This window comes from Sus scrofa, chromosome 9, assembly GCF_054392235.1.
Source record: "Sus scrofa isolate SSC_HxYL_T2T_F1_AM1 chromosome 9, Sscrofa_HxYL_maternal_Yorkshire_Landrace_v2.0, whole genome shotgun sequence".
NCBI classification, from domain to species: domain Eukaryota; kingdom Metazoa; phylum Chordata; class Mammalia; order Artiodactyla; family Suidae; genus Sus; species Sus scrofa.
The window spans coordinates 107068639-107086014 of NC_139391.1; the positions used below are offsets into that span (position 1 = coordinate 107068639).

The 17376-nt window shown below is 36.9% G+C and overlaps 1 protein-coding gene across 5 annotated transcripts in view; it reads right to left on the reverse strand.

Moving 5' to 3' along the window:
* Positions 1-17376, reverse strand: part of PHTF2 (putative homeodomain transcription factor 2) — a 127433-nt gene that overhangs the window by 34948 nt on the left and 75109 nt on the right. For 3 of the 5 annotated variants that reach the window (XM_084977347.1, XM_005667703.4, XM_084977344.1), the window contains 3 exons: positions 13623-13788; positions 12538-12702; positions 1433-1619 (listed from right to left, as the gene is read on the reverse strand). Coding sequence is in view for 2 of the 5 variants with exons in the window: in XM_005667703.4 (XP_005667760.2) it covers positions 1433-1619; positions 12538-12702; positions 13623-13788 (518 nt within the window). In the remaining 3 variants the exon portion in view is untranslated. The remainder of the gene's footprint in view (positions 1-1432; positions 1620-12537; positions 12703-13622; positions 13789-17376) is intronic. The other 2 variants (XM_084977348.1, XM_084977345.1) reach the window with 1 other exon arrangement.

The window sequence follows — 17376 nt, forward strand, 5'->3', positions numbered from 1 at the left end:
TGATCCTGGTGATGTTAGGCTCACATTACCACAGAGCTAAATGCCTTAAAAATCTAAAATCAGAGTAAGGGACTATATTTCATTGCTGCCCTGGGCTATTTATTATATAGCTGTAGGTACTGAAAATACATGTACCACCAAGCAGTAACACATTTTCCACTCAAAATAGAGAATCCTCTTTTCTTTACTAAGATTCCTCAACACAAATGTTAACGCTTATATCCCTAAATGTAACACAGGTTAACATAACACCTTTTAATTTGACCATATTTTATTTTTACTGTAACGGCTTTTTTTTTACTTCATGTTTTTTTTTCTCATTTTTTTTTAGGGCCTCACCTGCAGCATATGGAAGTTCCAGGCTAGCAGTCAAAGTGGAGCTGTACCTGCCAGCCTACACCACAGCCACAGCAACGCCCTATCTGAGCCATGTCTGTGACCTAAACCACAGTTCACCAGATCCTTAACACACTGAGTGAGGCCAGGGATGGAACCCACATCCTCATGGATACTAGCTGGGTTCGTATCCTGCTGAGCCACAATGGGAACTCCCTTTACTGTAATACCTTTTAAAGAATAAATTATTTAACCAAAACACTTCAGGGAAACAAAGAGAAAGATTTGTTCCAATAAACACAGGGTTTCTTTAGGAAAAGTAAACAATTTTTATCCTTAATAAATTATTTCCTCAGTAAGAATTTTTGTTCAAATTAAAAACAAAACACAGAGGCTGACACCAAAAGTAACGAAGCTAAGAAAAACAAGATAATATTTTCTTTTTTCTTTTGTCTTTTTGCCTTTTCTAGGGCCACTCCCACAGCATATGGAGGTTCCCAAGCTAGGGGTCTAATCGGAGCTGTAGCTGCCGACCTACGCCAGGGCCACAGCAACGCAGGATCCAAGCCGAGTCTGCAACCTACACCACAGCTCACGGAAACACCAGATCCTTAACCCATTGAGCGAGGCCAGGGATTGAAGCTGCAATCTCATGGTTCCTAGTCGGATTCGTTAACCACTGAGCCACGATGGGAACTCTGAGATAATATTTTCTTATAGAGAACATGAATGGAAAACCAGGGTCCTAGAGATCAGTTTCTAGAATAATTTAGATATTCCACTTGAAATGAATTCTTACACACAAGGAAATGGGGAAATACAAAGTACGGTTTAACAAATATCAACTATAAATCATTAAGTACTTTAACATTTCAGAAAAACTGGAGCCATCAATCAGTTCAGAGGGCATCAAGTTATACTGGAAATCAAATTTATTCACACTACTTTGATTTTCCACTTCATCAGTGTGATTTGTAAAGGCTCAGAGAATCAATTCTAGAGAAAATACATATATTAGCAGGCAACTACTACATCTAAGTCACTTCCCATTAGCTAATATAAGAAGACAAAACCTGTTGTTAAAAATCATTATTACTTTGCTAGGAATGTTCCTCAGTGTTCCTGTGTTCCAGGTCGCTTCTTCTGGTCGAAGAATTTCACACTGGGGTTCATGGCTTTGTACTCCATCTTCACTGCTTTTAACAGTCTTTTTCCCATCAAGGGATACATAGCCATTGTCAGTTTCAGTTGATTTATCAATTGAATTTTTTGCTTTCTTTGATCTAAAGAGAAAAACATGAAAAGCATGTTATGTGGACTTATTGTGGATAGGTTACTAATAAAAAATATGGTCTTTTAATAATTAAATCTGATAGTTATCTCTTAGCATTTTAATCGCTACCTTATTTTAAAATAAATAATTTAGGGAGTTCCCGTCGTGGCGCAGTGGTTAACGAATCCCACTAGGAACCACGAGGTTGAGGGTTCGGTCCCTGCCCTTGCTCAGTGGGTTAACGATCCGGCGTTGCCGTGAGCTGTGGTGTAGGTTGCAGACGCGGTTCGGATCCCGCGTTGCTGTGGCTCTGGCGTAGGCCAGTGGCTACAGCTCTGATTCAACCCCTAGCCTGGGAACCTCCATATGCCGCGGGAGCGGCCCAAGAAATAGCAACAACAACAACAACAAAAGACAAAAGACAAAAGACAAAAAAAAAAAAAGAGACAAAAAAATAAAATAAAATAAATAATTTAGAAATATAGTATTTATCATATAAAATAAACATGTAAACCAATGTCCTATGCAACTTATTTTCTGTTTTGAGTTCTTATAAATAGCAATTCTAAGAGACATGCTCTCCTTATCAAGTAATTCTTGGTCAAAATCACCTGGTCTCTGAGCAAAATCTAAGATCAAAATTTTGCCCATTTTATTATAGTTAATAATATATTTTTTTAAAGTCTTGTTTTTTAAAAAAAATCTCAATATTATAAAGGAAAGCTGCAATTAGTGGTTTAACTTAATTTTAATACTTTACCATTAGTATAGATACATAAATATCTCTGATAAATTCATTTTTACATGCAATGAAGACAGGCCTTTTTTTTCTTTTGCTTTTTAGGGCCACACCTGTGGCATATGGAGGTTTCCAGGCTAGGGGTCTAATTGGAGCTATAGCTGCAGGCCACAGCCACAGCAACACAGGATCTGAGCCACATCTGCCGACCTACACCAGAGCTCACCGCAACGCAGGATCCCTAACCCACTGAGAAAGACCAGGGATTGAACCTGCAACCTCATGGTTCCTAGTCGTATTCATTTCCGCTGCGCCACGACAGGAACTCCAACACAGGATATTTTATAACATAAAAATACATGAAACAAGGTAAAACTGTATACAAGATTTTACATAACATAAAAGGTAAAATTGAAGACCACAAAGAAAAAGTAACCTCTTTCACCTACTGAAATACTCTTGAAAAAATGTTAGTAATATGTAGCTTCTAAGTATCAAAAGGCTACAATTGAGGCTTTTCCTTTATAGGTATTAACATTTTCTCAACACTTAAACATAAGATGGAAATAATAAACAAGACATTTTTGATTAATAGGAAAATGCTTGAGGAGTTCTCTTTAGAAACTCCAGTGGATGAAAGAAAGCCTATCCAAAAGAAATGGTTAGCAGAAATATAATGTAAATCCCACACAAAGTTAAAATGTGCAGATTAACTCACTCACAAAATATTATTAAAAAGCAATTGTATTTAATTATATTTAAATAAATTCCCTTGAATTTTCTCTCGAGTTTCCGTTTTGCAAGACAGGGAAAATAAAACTAGTATATTGCCATCATGTAGGTCAAAAAACAAAAGGTTTTTAAATGTGGGAAAACATCTTTAACACTAAAGTTAGTTGTGTCTGAGTCTTTCAGAACTGTAAAGGATCTTGGAACTCATCTATGCTAAATGCTTATTTTGTAAACAAGGAATCAGAAATCAAAGAGGTCTAGGTGACTTATTTAAGGTCACACAGCAGTTAGGGACAGAACTGGCATCGGAACACAGACCTTCTGACTATGAGGTTAATTATATTCTCCACACTGCCTCCAATCGCTTATTCTTTGGGAAACTCTTAGGATTTCTTCTTAACACATCCATCAAAAAGCCTAGAAAGTTTCTATCTTATACAAACAAGCCCCTCTCCTTTCCCACCTTCTCCTGCAAGGTTACTAAAGAGGACAGGCAGACCACACCTCCCATATGTTCTACAGAGCTCTCATGCTTTCTGGTCACAAAGAACACATCTACCTCCACACAGTGGCAAGACTAAAGAGTTCACACTTCCGACACTTTTCTTTAAAAAAAAAATTATTAAAGTATAGTTGATTTACAATGCTCTGTCAATTTCTGCTATACTGACCCTATTTTTCTATATGACCCTAAGAGGCATGGCCAGACAAAGGAATGAGCCATGGAACAAAGATCATTGAAGAATGGCAGAGGGAAGGAGGAAAATGAATTATGGTGGAGAGAAGAAAGGGCAAAAGAGAACATAAAAGGTGCAGAGAAAACCTGTGACCTTCTCTCCATACGAAGAAAGGCATAGAAACATCGACTACCTCTTTGTCTCTCCCTTGAACACTGTACAACACATGGATGTGGAAAAAGACCAAAGTAAGTGAAGTTACTTGATATCTTGAAAGTGTGAGGAACTCAAAGAGAAAGAGTGTGTAGGAAAGGTATTTATGAAGCTTCATGGAAGCTGTATTGGGCTGGAAAGGGAGTGGGAAGGAGGTGAATGAGGTGAAGGAGGACTGGAAAGTTGGTAGAACAGAACCATTAACCAGCTGGATATGTAAGAGGAGAAATGGAAATGGTGGACTTGAAGTATCCAGGACTTGAAGTGCTAGAAAGATCGGTAGGCAGATGAAAATACAGGCCTAGAAGTCAATGGTCAAGGCAGAAAAAGTAGCTGTAAACTTTGAGAGTGAAACAGAACCCTAGAGAGCCAAAAGATATGAGTGTAGTGAAAAGGGTTCTGAATCAGTAACAACAGCTGCTTTAAGAATTTTTCTAAGGGGAATACACTCTTTCTCTATCAAAACAGAATAAAGATTATGTCAAGCCAAGGGAAAGAGTACTAATAGCGCTCATTTCATCTACACTTCGGCTATCTCCTTCTTCCTCCCTTCCTTATTTCTGCCTCCTTCCAATCTTCTCTGGGTTCTCTTCCCCCAGTATCTCCTTAAAGTACAAGTAACACTACCAGAAGACATGGACAGTAAGTTATAAGCTACCGTAGCTGTCTGATGTTTCTCTTGAGCTAAATGCAGATAAATCGCTACTCAAGCTAAAATGATAAAATACTACACTTAAGTATAACTGTCAGCGTTTACAAAGCAGCTCAAAATACAAACTGAGGAAGTTTAGCAGTGGCCGGTAATAATAGCACTTCCAGCAGCAGGGGAAGCCCAGCAACAGCCAATAACAGCATCTCCTTTGAAAGTGATTTTAGGAGAGGGGGGCAAGGTGCCGCCCAAAGATGTTGAGATGGACTATATACAGAAGATTAACTGAATAAGTAAATATAGTGAAGACAACAGGAACCTTGTTTTCCAGTGATAGAGAAGGAAGATATAGAGAGGAGAAAAAATATAAAATGAGCTTTGTGGTACTGTATTTGAATTGGAACTACCACTGCAAATTCATGGCTTATATCTTGATAAAGAAATAAATACAAATATAAAAGGATACACACACACACACACACACACACATTTTCTACCTCTGTCCACTGAGAAGGCCCCAAGGTAGCAACACCACAGTAACAATGAGCACATCTAGCATCCAGATCTTGGTTTCTATATACCACTCCTCTTAAAGAAATGGCTGATTCCAGGCCTGATGCAGAGGAAGTACAAATTGAACCTGGATATATGGGAGTTCTCTGCAGTATTCTCTCAACATTTCTTCAAGTTTGAAATTATTTGAAAATAAAAGTACATACTGGGTTTTGTTTTTTGTTTTTTGCTTTTGCCTCACCCTTGAAGAATATGCATGCTCCTAGGCCAGGAATTGAATCCAAGTCCCACCTATGACCTAGGCCACAGCTACAGCAGTGCCAAATCCTTAACCTGACTCAGAGCCAGGGATTGAACCAGCACCTCAGTAGCAACCTAAGCCACTGCAGAGACAACAGTGGATCCTTAACCCACTGTGCCAGAACAGGAACTCCGAAATTATACATTTCTACAAGCACAATCAGTATTCTGAGTAGGCCGTACTTTATTTATTTTTGGTTTTTGCTTTTTCTTGGATTTTTTATTGTTGAGATTTTTTTTTTTTCTTTTCCTTTTTTCACCATACCCAAGGCATATGGAAGTTCTTGGGTCAGGGAATGAATCTGAGCTACATCTCCGACCTATACCACAGCTGTGGCAACACCAAATTCTTACCACATTGTGCCACAGGAGGAACTCATTTTTTTGTTGTTGTTGAGAAATTTGATCTCCAAAAAGCTGTTCTTGTTCTATCTGGGAATTTAAGCCCTTTCACTGAATTTTAAAATTTCTTTTTTTTTTTTTTTTTTTTGCCATGCCCACAGCACATGGAAGTTCCCGGACCAGGGATCAAACCCACACCACAGTGCCAGATCCACATCACAGGCTCAGTGACCTAAGCCACAGCAATGACAATGCCAGATCCTTAACCTACTGAGCCATCAGGTAACTTCTAGGGCATACTTTAGATCTGAGTGTAGGAAATGTCGAAGGGAGAAAGTGTAGGAGAGCCAAGTTCCAATAACACAGACTGAATAGGGTCAAAAAATTGTGACTGCTCCAGGCAAGGCTTAGTTTTACCACCGACTGCTATATCATTCACATTGACATTAATTGCTGAAAGTAAGAACTAATAATATTATTAACTTCTCAAAAGGAACACAGGTTGCTTAGATTCAGATGTTTAAGTTATTCCTCTCATTTCTTTATATAAGGAAGTAAAACTACTAGGGAAAGAGAGTGGGAGTGAGAGAGTTATAAAAGAAAGAAATGTGAAATAGAGTACATTTTTGAAGGGAAGCTACTTCTATTTAAGGTAACTTTAAAATATGTAAAGAAAGGAGTTCCCTGGTGGCCTAAGCAGGTTAATCATCTGGCATTGTCACTATTGTGGCTTGGGTTACTGCTATGGTTGGGGTTTAATCCCTGGCCTAGGACTTTCCACAGACAAAAAAGTAAAAAAATAAATTGAAGCAAGGTAAATAACATTTTGATTTTTTTCTTTTTTATCATTTAATAGGGTCTCTTCCTTTACAGGAGAGAATTTAGTGATTTTATTTTTTAGTTTTAGTTTTTATTTTTTGTAACTGTATTTTTTTTAACAGCACAGTGATTCCATATTAATAGCACTTTGATTTTTAAATAAACACATGCATCTAAATCATCATTCCCTACCAAAAACAAAAAGCAGGGTAGAAAAAAGCTGGTTAGGAAAGAAATGGTATTTTTTAGTATTATCCACAAAAAGATCTACCTTTTGAAAGATACCCTTAATGCATATAATACGTTCACTTAATAAAACCAGAGTTAACAATATTTTCTTAGATCAATCCAAATACCATGAATCACAAGCACCAGGGCAGTGAGGTTAGTAGTATCTTGAAAACAAGAGACGTAGAAGTCTATGCCAATTTTACTTAGTCCATGATAGAAGCAGTATTTCCCATATTAGGATTTTTTTTAAATTAAAGTATAATTGATGTTAGTTTCATATGTACAACACAGTGGTTTGACACTTATACATTGTTGCACTGGACTTTGAAGAAAAAGCATTTGCAAAGATACAATGTGCTATTTCATTGCCATGGTCACAGTTTATAACTTTATAACTTGACTACTACTTTAATCTTTGGATGTCATGACCTGTGTAAAATTTTCTTTTAAAGTATTATGCTTGACATTCAAGAAGGGTAGATCTGTGTCAAAAATATTCTTAGGAGGACATGACCTTTAAAAATATATCCAGAATAATTACTTTAGTTCCTTTGTGAGATATAATGAGAGACAACTTTGTTCTTTTCTGAAAAAATGCAAATAAATGTACAATCTTCACCACAAAAAAAAATCATAAAACTGGATTTTTTTTTTCACATTAAAAACTTTAGCCAAAAAGTTAACACAACTTTAAAAGAACTTAGTGGCTTATAAAAAAATCAAATCGACTGTGCCAAACATGAAAATCAGTGTATTTCTATATTAAAAACCTAGTCAGATAATCAAGAATGTTCATGATAGATACTCTGTACTGCTATGGAAAAAACAGTGGAAGTATTTTTTGGTGCTCTCAAAAATATTCAGAGGTATATAAATTGAGCCAACTGAAAATCATCCTTCCAGTATTGAAAGGACATTAGAGAGTTGCTAGTGGGGAAGTTAACAGTAACAGATAACTCTAGAACACGGATAGTATGAAATTTCTGGTCTCATTTCCACAAGGTTAGGAATCAAAGGGGAGAGGAGGTCAGGCAAACAGAATGCATAAAATGTCAGATATAAGAAAATGGCACAGGGGCCTACTTATAACTCTCATTGCTATTTGGAGCTATGCATACACCTTGGCTAAATGCTAACTTAGGAGTTCTCTTGTGGCCCAGCAGGTTAAGGATCTTGTCTTGCCACCACAGTGGCTTGGGTTGTTTCTGTGGCTTGGGTTCAGTCCCTGGTCAGAGAACTTCCACATGCATAGGTGTGGCCAAAAAAATGCTAACTTGGCCCTTCAAAGACTCTTGTCAGCCTACGTTTCCCTAGGTATCCTCTACCACACATAAGTTTGAGAGGTGTGCACTGAGTTATATTTATTTACAGTACCTGTAACCTTTCTAGGACCAGTCCAACTCTAAAGCACAGTGACTTAAGCAAATGTAGTAAGTTATCTAGTTGTAGCCATTCTTGAAAATCTGGGATATACTGGCATTCACACAGTCTTCATCTTTGTATGTAGATGACAGGCAGCAGAGCTTCGCATTCAGTTTACAGCTTAAATAATTGTACTATCTCAGCTACAGTCAATAAAAAACAAATTTCTAGAGGAACTACATACCGTTTTAACTTATATTATGCAGTTTACTCCATTATGTGAAGAAAGACAATTTAAGCTCTTTAATTTTCACTTTAGTGCTAAAAACAGTAAATATAGAAGATAAATGGGACAGAAATCTTCAAGGTAGGTAAGTCAGATATATGAATCAACATGTAAACTTGTTTTATTCTGTCATCTGTCTCTAATTCACCAAGTAAATTTACATGTTACTTTTTCTACTCAAAAAAAGATCAAAATTCCTATTGACTATGTTTTAATGATATTTTGATGGTCAAATGAATCTTAAAACACATGAAAGAAATCTTGGAATCTATCTCAATTTTGAAATAGGTATTATACTGAAGAGGTATACAATCTAGACGTAATTCTTCTTATTCAATCTTTCTAGTAGCAACTATAATTACGCTAATTTAAGACAATATATTTCACTGATATTAAAGTGCTAAATCCTTAGGAAATACAGGTAGTTTCTATATGTTTTTTAATTGACACTTTCTTTGCCTTTGTTTTCTCAGGTTTGTAAAGTTTTTTTTGGCAGTAGTTCCTAATTGTTTCAAATGAGAAATACTATCTTTATTTTTAAAAGGACAGTTTTATCTTAAGAATGAAATGTACTTAGAGATAATAACAGGGCCTTTCCAATTATAAATACAGGATGTTAGGAGTTCCCGTCACAGCTCAGCGGAAATCAATAACTAGTATCCATGAGGATGCAGGTTTGATCCCTGGCCTCGCACAGGGTTAAGGATCCGGCATTGCCATAAGCTGTGGTGTAGGTCACAGACACGGCTTGGATCCCGCATTGCTGTGGCTGTGGCATAGGCCAGAGGCTACAGCTCCAATTTGACCCCTAACCTGGAAACCTCCATATGCCGTGGGTGCAGCCCTAAGAAGACCAAAAAAATTAAATAATAATAAACACAGGATGTTCAAAAACAGTAATTTTCATTCTAACATCTCGAAAAATCATCAAGATAACAAACACAAATATTAGATATTTGTGTGGTTATACATTTATTTTCCCATCCATTACCTTAATTCAGATACCTTCTTAGAAATATTCATCTTTTCAACTTATCACCAGAAACAATTTTAAGACTCAGTTGATATTTCAGTTTAAGCCTTTTCTGACTTACCAAAGCCTCGAAGAACAAGACATCATCGAGATGTCAGAACTCAGCTTAGAATTTCTAAAAGTAACATTTCCCTTAAGATCTTTTTGTACCCAATTTTTAAAATTATTTAAAAAATTTTTAAATTTATTTTTATTTATTTTTTGTACCCAATATTTAAAACAGTCTCATTCATTGCTGGCAAACTAGTTCCCAAATGAGACAGCTGAAAACAATGCATCTTTAGCCAGTAGGCACATGAAAAAATGTTCAACAGCACTAATTATTAGAGATATGCAAATCAAAACTGTAATGAGGTATCACCTCACAATGTTCAGAATGGCCGTCATTAATAAGTCTACAAATAACAAATGCTGGAGAGGGTGTGGAGAAAAGGGAACCCTCCTCTACTGTTGGTGGGAATATGAACTGGCACAACCACTATGGAGGACAGTTACGTTGGTTCCCCAGAAAGCTGAATATTGAACTACCATATAATCAATAATCCCATTCCTAGGATATATTCCTAGGCATATATCCAGACAAAACTACAATTCAAAAAGATACATGCAACCCTGTGTTCAATGTAGCACTATTCACAATAGTCAAGACTTGGGAACAACCTAAATGTCCAACAATAGATGAATGAATTAAGAAGATGTGGTACAGATATATAATGAATACTACTCATCCATAAAAAAGAATGAAATAATGCCATCTGCAGCAACACAGACTCAACTAGAGATTTTCATACTAAGTGAAATAAGTCAGAAAGACAAAGACGAATACCCTATGATATCATTTATATATGGAATCTGAAATATGGCACAAATGAACCCATCTACAAAACAGACAGACTTGCAGTTGCTAAGGGGGAAAGGGGAGAGACTGGGAGTCTGGGGTTAGTAGATACAAACTATTACACTTAGAATAAATAAGCAATGAGGTCCTACAGTACAGCACAGGAAACTATATCCAGTCTCTTGGGATAGACCATAATGAAAAAAAAGAAAGGGAATGTGTATGTGTGTGTGTATTTAAAATATATTTATGTATTATGTATGACTGGGTCACTTTGCTGTACCACAGAAACTGGCACGATACTGTAAATCAAAGAGTAAAGCGAAGGGAATTTCCATCATGGCTCAGTGGAAACAAATCTGACTAGCATCCATGAAGACGCAAGTTTGATCTCTGGCCTCACACAATGGTTTAAGGATCCGGCATTGCCATGAGCTATGGTGTACATCGCAGACATGGCTCGGATCCCGCATTGCTGTGGCTGTGGTGTAGGCCAGCAGCTACAGCTCCAATTCAACCTCAAGCCTAGGAACCTCCATATGCTGCAGTGTGGCCCTAAGATAGATAGATAGATAGATAGATAGATAGACAGACAGACAGACAGACAGACAGACAGACAGACAGACAGACAGATTAGATAGATAGATAAAAGAAAGAGAGAAAAGAGAAAATAATGCATCCCATGATTATGGGAAGACTATCCAAAGGGATTTAGTCATTATAATATCATTTACTAGTAGTCAAGGTCATGCCACAGCCCCAAGAGAAGAAAATTAAAATCCGAAACTCATCTGACTAGAGAAACATTGTAGAATTCCAAAGACATCAACTTACTGTTTTAGGAATATTCTGAATTCTACATAATACAATACCATTTATAAACAACCTTAAACAACTAAATAGTTCCCCCAAAGCAAAATATATCCACTATGCTATTTATAACTGCTTAACAGAAAATCTTGAGAAATGTTTTAAGAAATTGAATTTACAGTGATAAAACTATCATATCTTTACTGTCATAAAGTAGAGCTATTTATATATGTTTTAAAAAAGACTAACAGAGAGAAAGAGAATCCTATCCAAATTAAAAAGGAAACAAAATGTATCTTCTCTGTAAGACTGGCTAAAAGAGTCAAAGAATCAACTTAATGCCACATTACTGCAAACTATTAAAATTGAGAAAATGTCCCCCAAATTATAATCAGTAAGAATTCACACAGGATATAAAAGCTTAATATATAATGCATGATAAACTTTATCATAAGAGAACAATCACAAACTGACGAAACAGTGATATTAGTAGAGGAGTCAACAAAAGTGACTGAAAATAGTTGCTTTCAGTACCCCTTTTCTTGATTTGCTAGCTTAGCAATTTTCATTAGTTTTGATAAATTTTTATTATGGCACAAACTATACAAAAACCCTAGTGTACAAGAACAGACTATCAAGAGCATGGTATATATTTTATTTGTTCAAATAATTATGCCTCTCTCTCTATACACACGCACACACACACACACACCCACATATTTTGCTTTTTAGGGCCACACAGCATATGGAAGTTTCCAGGCTAGGGGTTGAATCGGAGCTACAGCTGCCAGCCTACACCACAGCCACAGTAACTAACACCAGATTTGAGCCGCATCTGCAACCTACATCATGGCTCACAGCAACACCAGATCCTTAACCCACTGAACAGGGCCCGGGATTGAATCAGTGTCCTCATAGATATTAATTAGGATCGTTATCGCTGAACCACAATGAGAAATCCATGCCAATATATTTTATTTCAGATAATTTTAGATATCTGAGGCACAGATCAAGGAAAAAAGTATCATACAACTCAGATGGCATATCCAATTTGACTTATAGTGCCAATAAAAATAAAATAACCAATTTAATAAAAAATAAAACAGTAGTTGAGAAATCACAAAATAAATTAAAATCAAGAAATTCTAACTAAATATACCTCAATGGTATATTATTCATTCTTATATAGATGAATTTATGTATATCCCAAAGTAAACTTTACAGTCTCTATTTTTCCATTATCTATAGCATTATAAATTATCAAAATAAAATCCATAACAGGGCTGTCACATTTAAAGTCATTACTATACATTACCTGAGACTAAAGTGCCAGAAAAGGGATAGTGCATTTCCATGCCATATTAAGTCTTGAATAAATACAAACCCTGATAAAAAGAAAGCAGCACGCCAGAGATCTCTGAAGACAGCGCCAACGCCATAAGAGGTGCTTGTACCATGGCTCTGAACTGCTCCCTCCTGTGTGTTATCTGTGGTACTAGAACCATCTCCTTCCCTATGTACTTCCAAATGGGCTGCTTTTCTTAGTTTCCTTCATTAGAAGAGATTAAGAGTAGAAGACAGCTTTGAAATTTTAATAACCACTTTCTCGGTAGTACATTAAACATTCTGGTTAACATAAACACAGGAACTTTAATATATAGTAAAATGTAGACTGCTGGATAACAGTTATGCCAAATATTAAGCACATAATTCAAGACCAATTTCTATGCATGTTAAAGTATTGTTCCTTGCTCATACTGACAGGTCAGTGGACAAGAGGCTGTAAGGATCACAATGGACAGATATTTACAAAAGTATTCCTTCCCTATTTGAATGCCACTTAGAAAGAAGAAAATTGGAAAGAATTATAATCTAACTGATCAACAGTGCTATTTATCTAATGAGGCATTATTTTTTCAAAATAAAAGGGCTTAAATCTTATTACCTCAAAACTGTAAATGTCACAATCTCTTAGCAACAATATTCCAAAGAGGAATTGCTCCCAAAGACCCTTAAAACAGAACTCCATTGTGCTAAGTGGTCAGTAAGACTTGCTATGTTTACTTAATCAAGAGGCAATATTAAACAGCTTCAGACATGATATAAAACAGGATCTAAACAGAATCTAGCTGAAAGTTTTCCCTGACTTTCATTTTTGCCAAAGCATCTCTTAAGTACACGCTTTTATAAATAGTGGGAATTATTAGCAATTCCAGTTACCATATATTCCCTACACTAATATTAAGTGCGTTAGCAATAAGCTTCAAGAAAGAAAACACAAAAACAGGTATATGATCTTGAAATGGCTTTGAAGAAGATAACAGAAACTAAATCATTCAGAAGCTGATTCTGAAGCTCATCACTGTATTGAAAGAGCAACATATACAGGGTAACATTTAAGTCAAGAACAATCCTGGATTTAAATTATAGACCACTTTTAAAAAAAGACCACTTTTAAACCTACAGTACCTTCTTCTTTTCCCCCCAGTACTTAGAGGAGGCTTGGGGGTTCTTGTTGAGACAATCTGGCAGTGCACAGTCCCTAGGAGCAGCATCAGCCATATTGGCCCAATCACTTCCGTCAGAGGTATGCTATGTGGGCTAGAAGCGGAACAGAATAATACTATTGCGGCAACTACAAAAAAGGAAGAAAAATACATTTAATTGCAGACCTGATAGTCATACCCTCAAAATGTTAAACATTGTTATAATATTGTCTCTTGCCAGATTATTTTTCTAAATTTAAGTGAGATAAAAGTTACTCTAGACAAGTTCTTTCAGACTATTTTATTGTTGGCCACTGGCTAATCATGTTATTCATAAATAAACTCTTGGAAAAGAGTAACAGCCAACATGGCCTAAAATACACACCTTAACACTGTAATGAAGACTAGATGCATACAAATTTAAAGGCATTCCTGGTAAGATTACAGACACCCTCCTCCTCAGTTTAGAGGAAAAGGGGGTCATACAACGAAACAATTTAACACCTAAAATGAACTGAATTCCTCAGTTCCCTATGTTGAAGCCCTGACCCCTAAGTGACTGGTTTGTTTTGTTTTTTAGTTTAGTTTTGTTTTTGTTGCACCCATGGCATGTGGAGGTTCCTGGGCCAGGGACTGAACCCGTGCCACAGTTGCAACCAGCACCACAGCTGCAGCAGTGCCAGTTCCTTAACCTGCTGCACTACATGGGAACTTCCCTAATGAGACTATTTTTACAGCAAGGGCCTACATGATGTAATAAAGGTTGAATGAAATCATAAGGGTAGGGTCTTGGAGTTCCCGTCGTGGCACAGTGGTTAACGAATCCGACTAGGAACCATGAGGTTGCGGATTTGGTCCCTGCCCTTGCTCAGTGGGTTAAGGATCTGGCGTTGCCGTGAGCTGTGGTGTAGGTTGCAGACACGGCTCGGATCCCGCGTTGCTGTGGCTCTGGGGTAGGCCAGTGGCTACAGCTCCGATTCGACCCCTAGCCTGGGAACCTCCATATGCCACTGGAGCGGCCCAAGAAATAGCAAAAAGACAAAAAATAAATAAATAAATAAATAAGGGTAGGGTCTGAATCCAAAAGGATTGATGTTCTTATAGGAGGAAGAGATACAGTTATCATAGATCTCTCCCCGCTCATACACAGAAAGCCATGTGAAGACGCAAAGAGAAGGTGGCTGTCTACAAGTTAGGAAGAGAAACCTCCAACAGATACCAACCCTGATGGCACCGTGATCTTTGATCTCCAGCCTCCAGAATGTCAGAAAGTAAATTTCTGTTAAGCCGCCAGTCTGTGATATTTTGTTCTAACAGCCTGAGTAGACCAAAAGAGTATCTATGATACATAGGAAAGTTGTGTAATTAAACTGGAGAGTAATGAAGGGATTTTAATACCTAACCCTTCGAGTTACTTAAATCGAAAATAACAAGTAGTTGACTGACTAAATTAAAGGGAAAAGGGCTACACAGGCAAACTACACAGGCAAACCACCCAGGCAAAGAAAGCCACACAGAGAAAGGCTTAAAGAGGATGGGGAGCACAGGATGTTTAAGAAACAGTAAAGAGTAGTCTGCTTAAGGTTGGGGAGAAATTCAACAAGAGACTGACTGAAAACTTGGCTTTTATCTTGAAGGCAATGGTAATTAGGAAGAGAGTCAGAACTTAAGCGGCTGGTTTGGATTTGCAATTCAAAAGGTAAATGGATAGAAGGTAAAAGACCTAACAAGTGCTCTTGGCAGTAATCTGGGTGACAAATGATATAAACAAGACGTAGGGATGGAGCTGAGAAAACATAGTTGAGATACTTAAAAGGCATATGATTTAAGTAAAAAATTGGACATAGATATATAAAACCAAGTCTGACTGCACATGATTCTTTCTACGTTTCAGGAAAAGAAGGTGAGGCAGAAAACAAGGACATAACTCAGAGCAATGTACGCTACTTAATATGCAAGGAGATGGAGGCATAGAGGTTTCTAAGGGCACAAGCAGACTGCTAAAGGTCATTAGGGTCATATCATGGTTTCATCACCGCCAGCTGTGTGACTTAGAACAGGTTACGGTACTTCTTAAACTAAGCTTGATGAGAAGCATGTTCAGTGTTCAACACTTATGAACACTGATAATGTTAAACTTCAGTATGGAACTCAAAAACATCTCTTTTCCATTCCTGACCTAACCTGTGTTCTTTATTTAATTTAGGCCATCCAGTAAGTGAATTTCAGCCACAACACTTAAACTTCTAGTAACAATGGAAACTTGTCTGCCTTCAAATACTAGAAAGAAACAATATCAAAAAAAGTATAATGAACCACGGTTACAATGAATGGTACAGATTAATTACAATTAAGAGCAGTACAATTTCTGACCACTTTAGAATAAAGTTTTCTCCTTTAGGCAACAAAAAAGCATGAGAAGGTAACTACCAATTTACTCCTTCTTCTGTATATATGATATACCCTGGCTTAAAAGAAACAACTTCGCCTAAGTAAAAGTTTCTATTGTATTTTATTGTAGTTTTTATTTCATTTACTTAAAAGATATTATCTTTTACTTAAGAGTTTGTTCATAAAACATATTTAAATAATCATTCAGGATTATAATTTTGTTTTTTGAAAAGTAAGACATTAAAAAGACTGAAAGGGTACCAACCAAATTAAAATCATTGCTTTGTTAGAATGATGGAATGTGAGTGGGTTCTTAGGCTGCAAATGCTCTAGGGTGCTGTGCACTATGTGCTGCATACTGCTGCTATGACTGTGCACTGGAATGCTGCTTTGCTGGAGGTAGTGTCACACAGTGTTAAGCATGTGGCTCTGAAGTCAGACTGCTTACACGTAACCCTGAGCTCTGTGACCCTTGGTGACATTGGTCTCTCAGGTCCTTCAGGTCCCACGTCTATACGCTAGGCAAAATAACAGTACTCATACTTCACTGGGTTGTGGTGATAATTAAATGAGCGTCAGAGTTCTCATCGTGGCTCAGTGGTTAACAAACCCAACTAGGAACCATGAGGTTGCAGGTTCAATCCCTGGCCTGGCTCAGTGGGTTAAGGATCTGGCATTGCCATGAGCTGTGGTGTAGGTTGCAGACGTGGCTCGGGTCCCGCATTGCTGTGGCTGGTGGTGTAGGCTGGCGGCTACAGCTCTGACTAGATCCCTAGCTGGGAACCTCCATATGCTGTGGGTGTGGCCCTAAAAAGACAAAAAAAAAAAAAGAAAGAAAAAAAAGAAAAAAGAAAAAAAATGAGCATCTGTGATCAGCATTGAGAACAGTACATGGTACACAGAATTTCAATACAGAATGAGGACAGTCTCAGAACACAGTGGTTCAGAGGGAAAAAAACATGACTGAGAAAGGAAAAAATGAACTTGAAGGGTTCTATTTTAAAAAAAGAAGAAAACTGGTGTGTATGTATGTGTACGGGTACATTTTGAAGACACTATGTAATTTTAAAAAATCCTCTCAATTTTTATTTTTCTTTAGCCATCCACAGATTCAAATTTTCATAATATTACACTGGAGCATAACTGCCTTGTTTTCTTTAACATCTGTAATACCAAATCAATTGAGTATCAAACTAGTACCAAACTAGCTGTAAATATCAAAATGAATGTCTATTTTCATACTCAGTAGTAGTATATGTTAAAAAAAAAAAAAAAACCTTAGTAATTCTATGAACAAAACATGCTGAAAGCTAAAAGTAAAATACGTTTTTATCACTTAACTATAC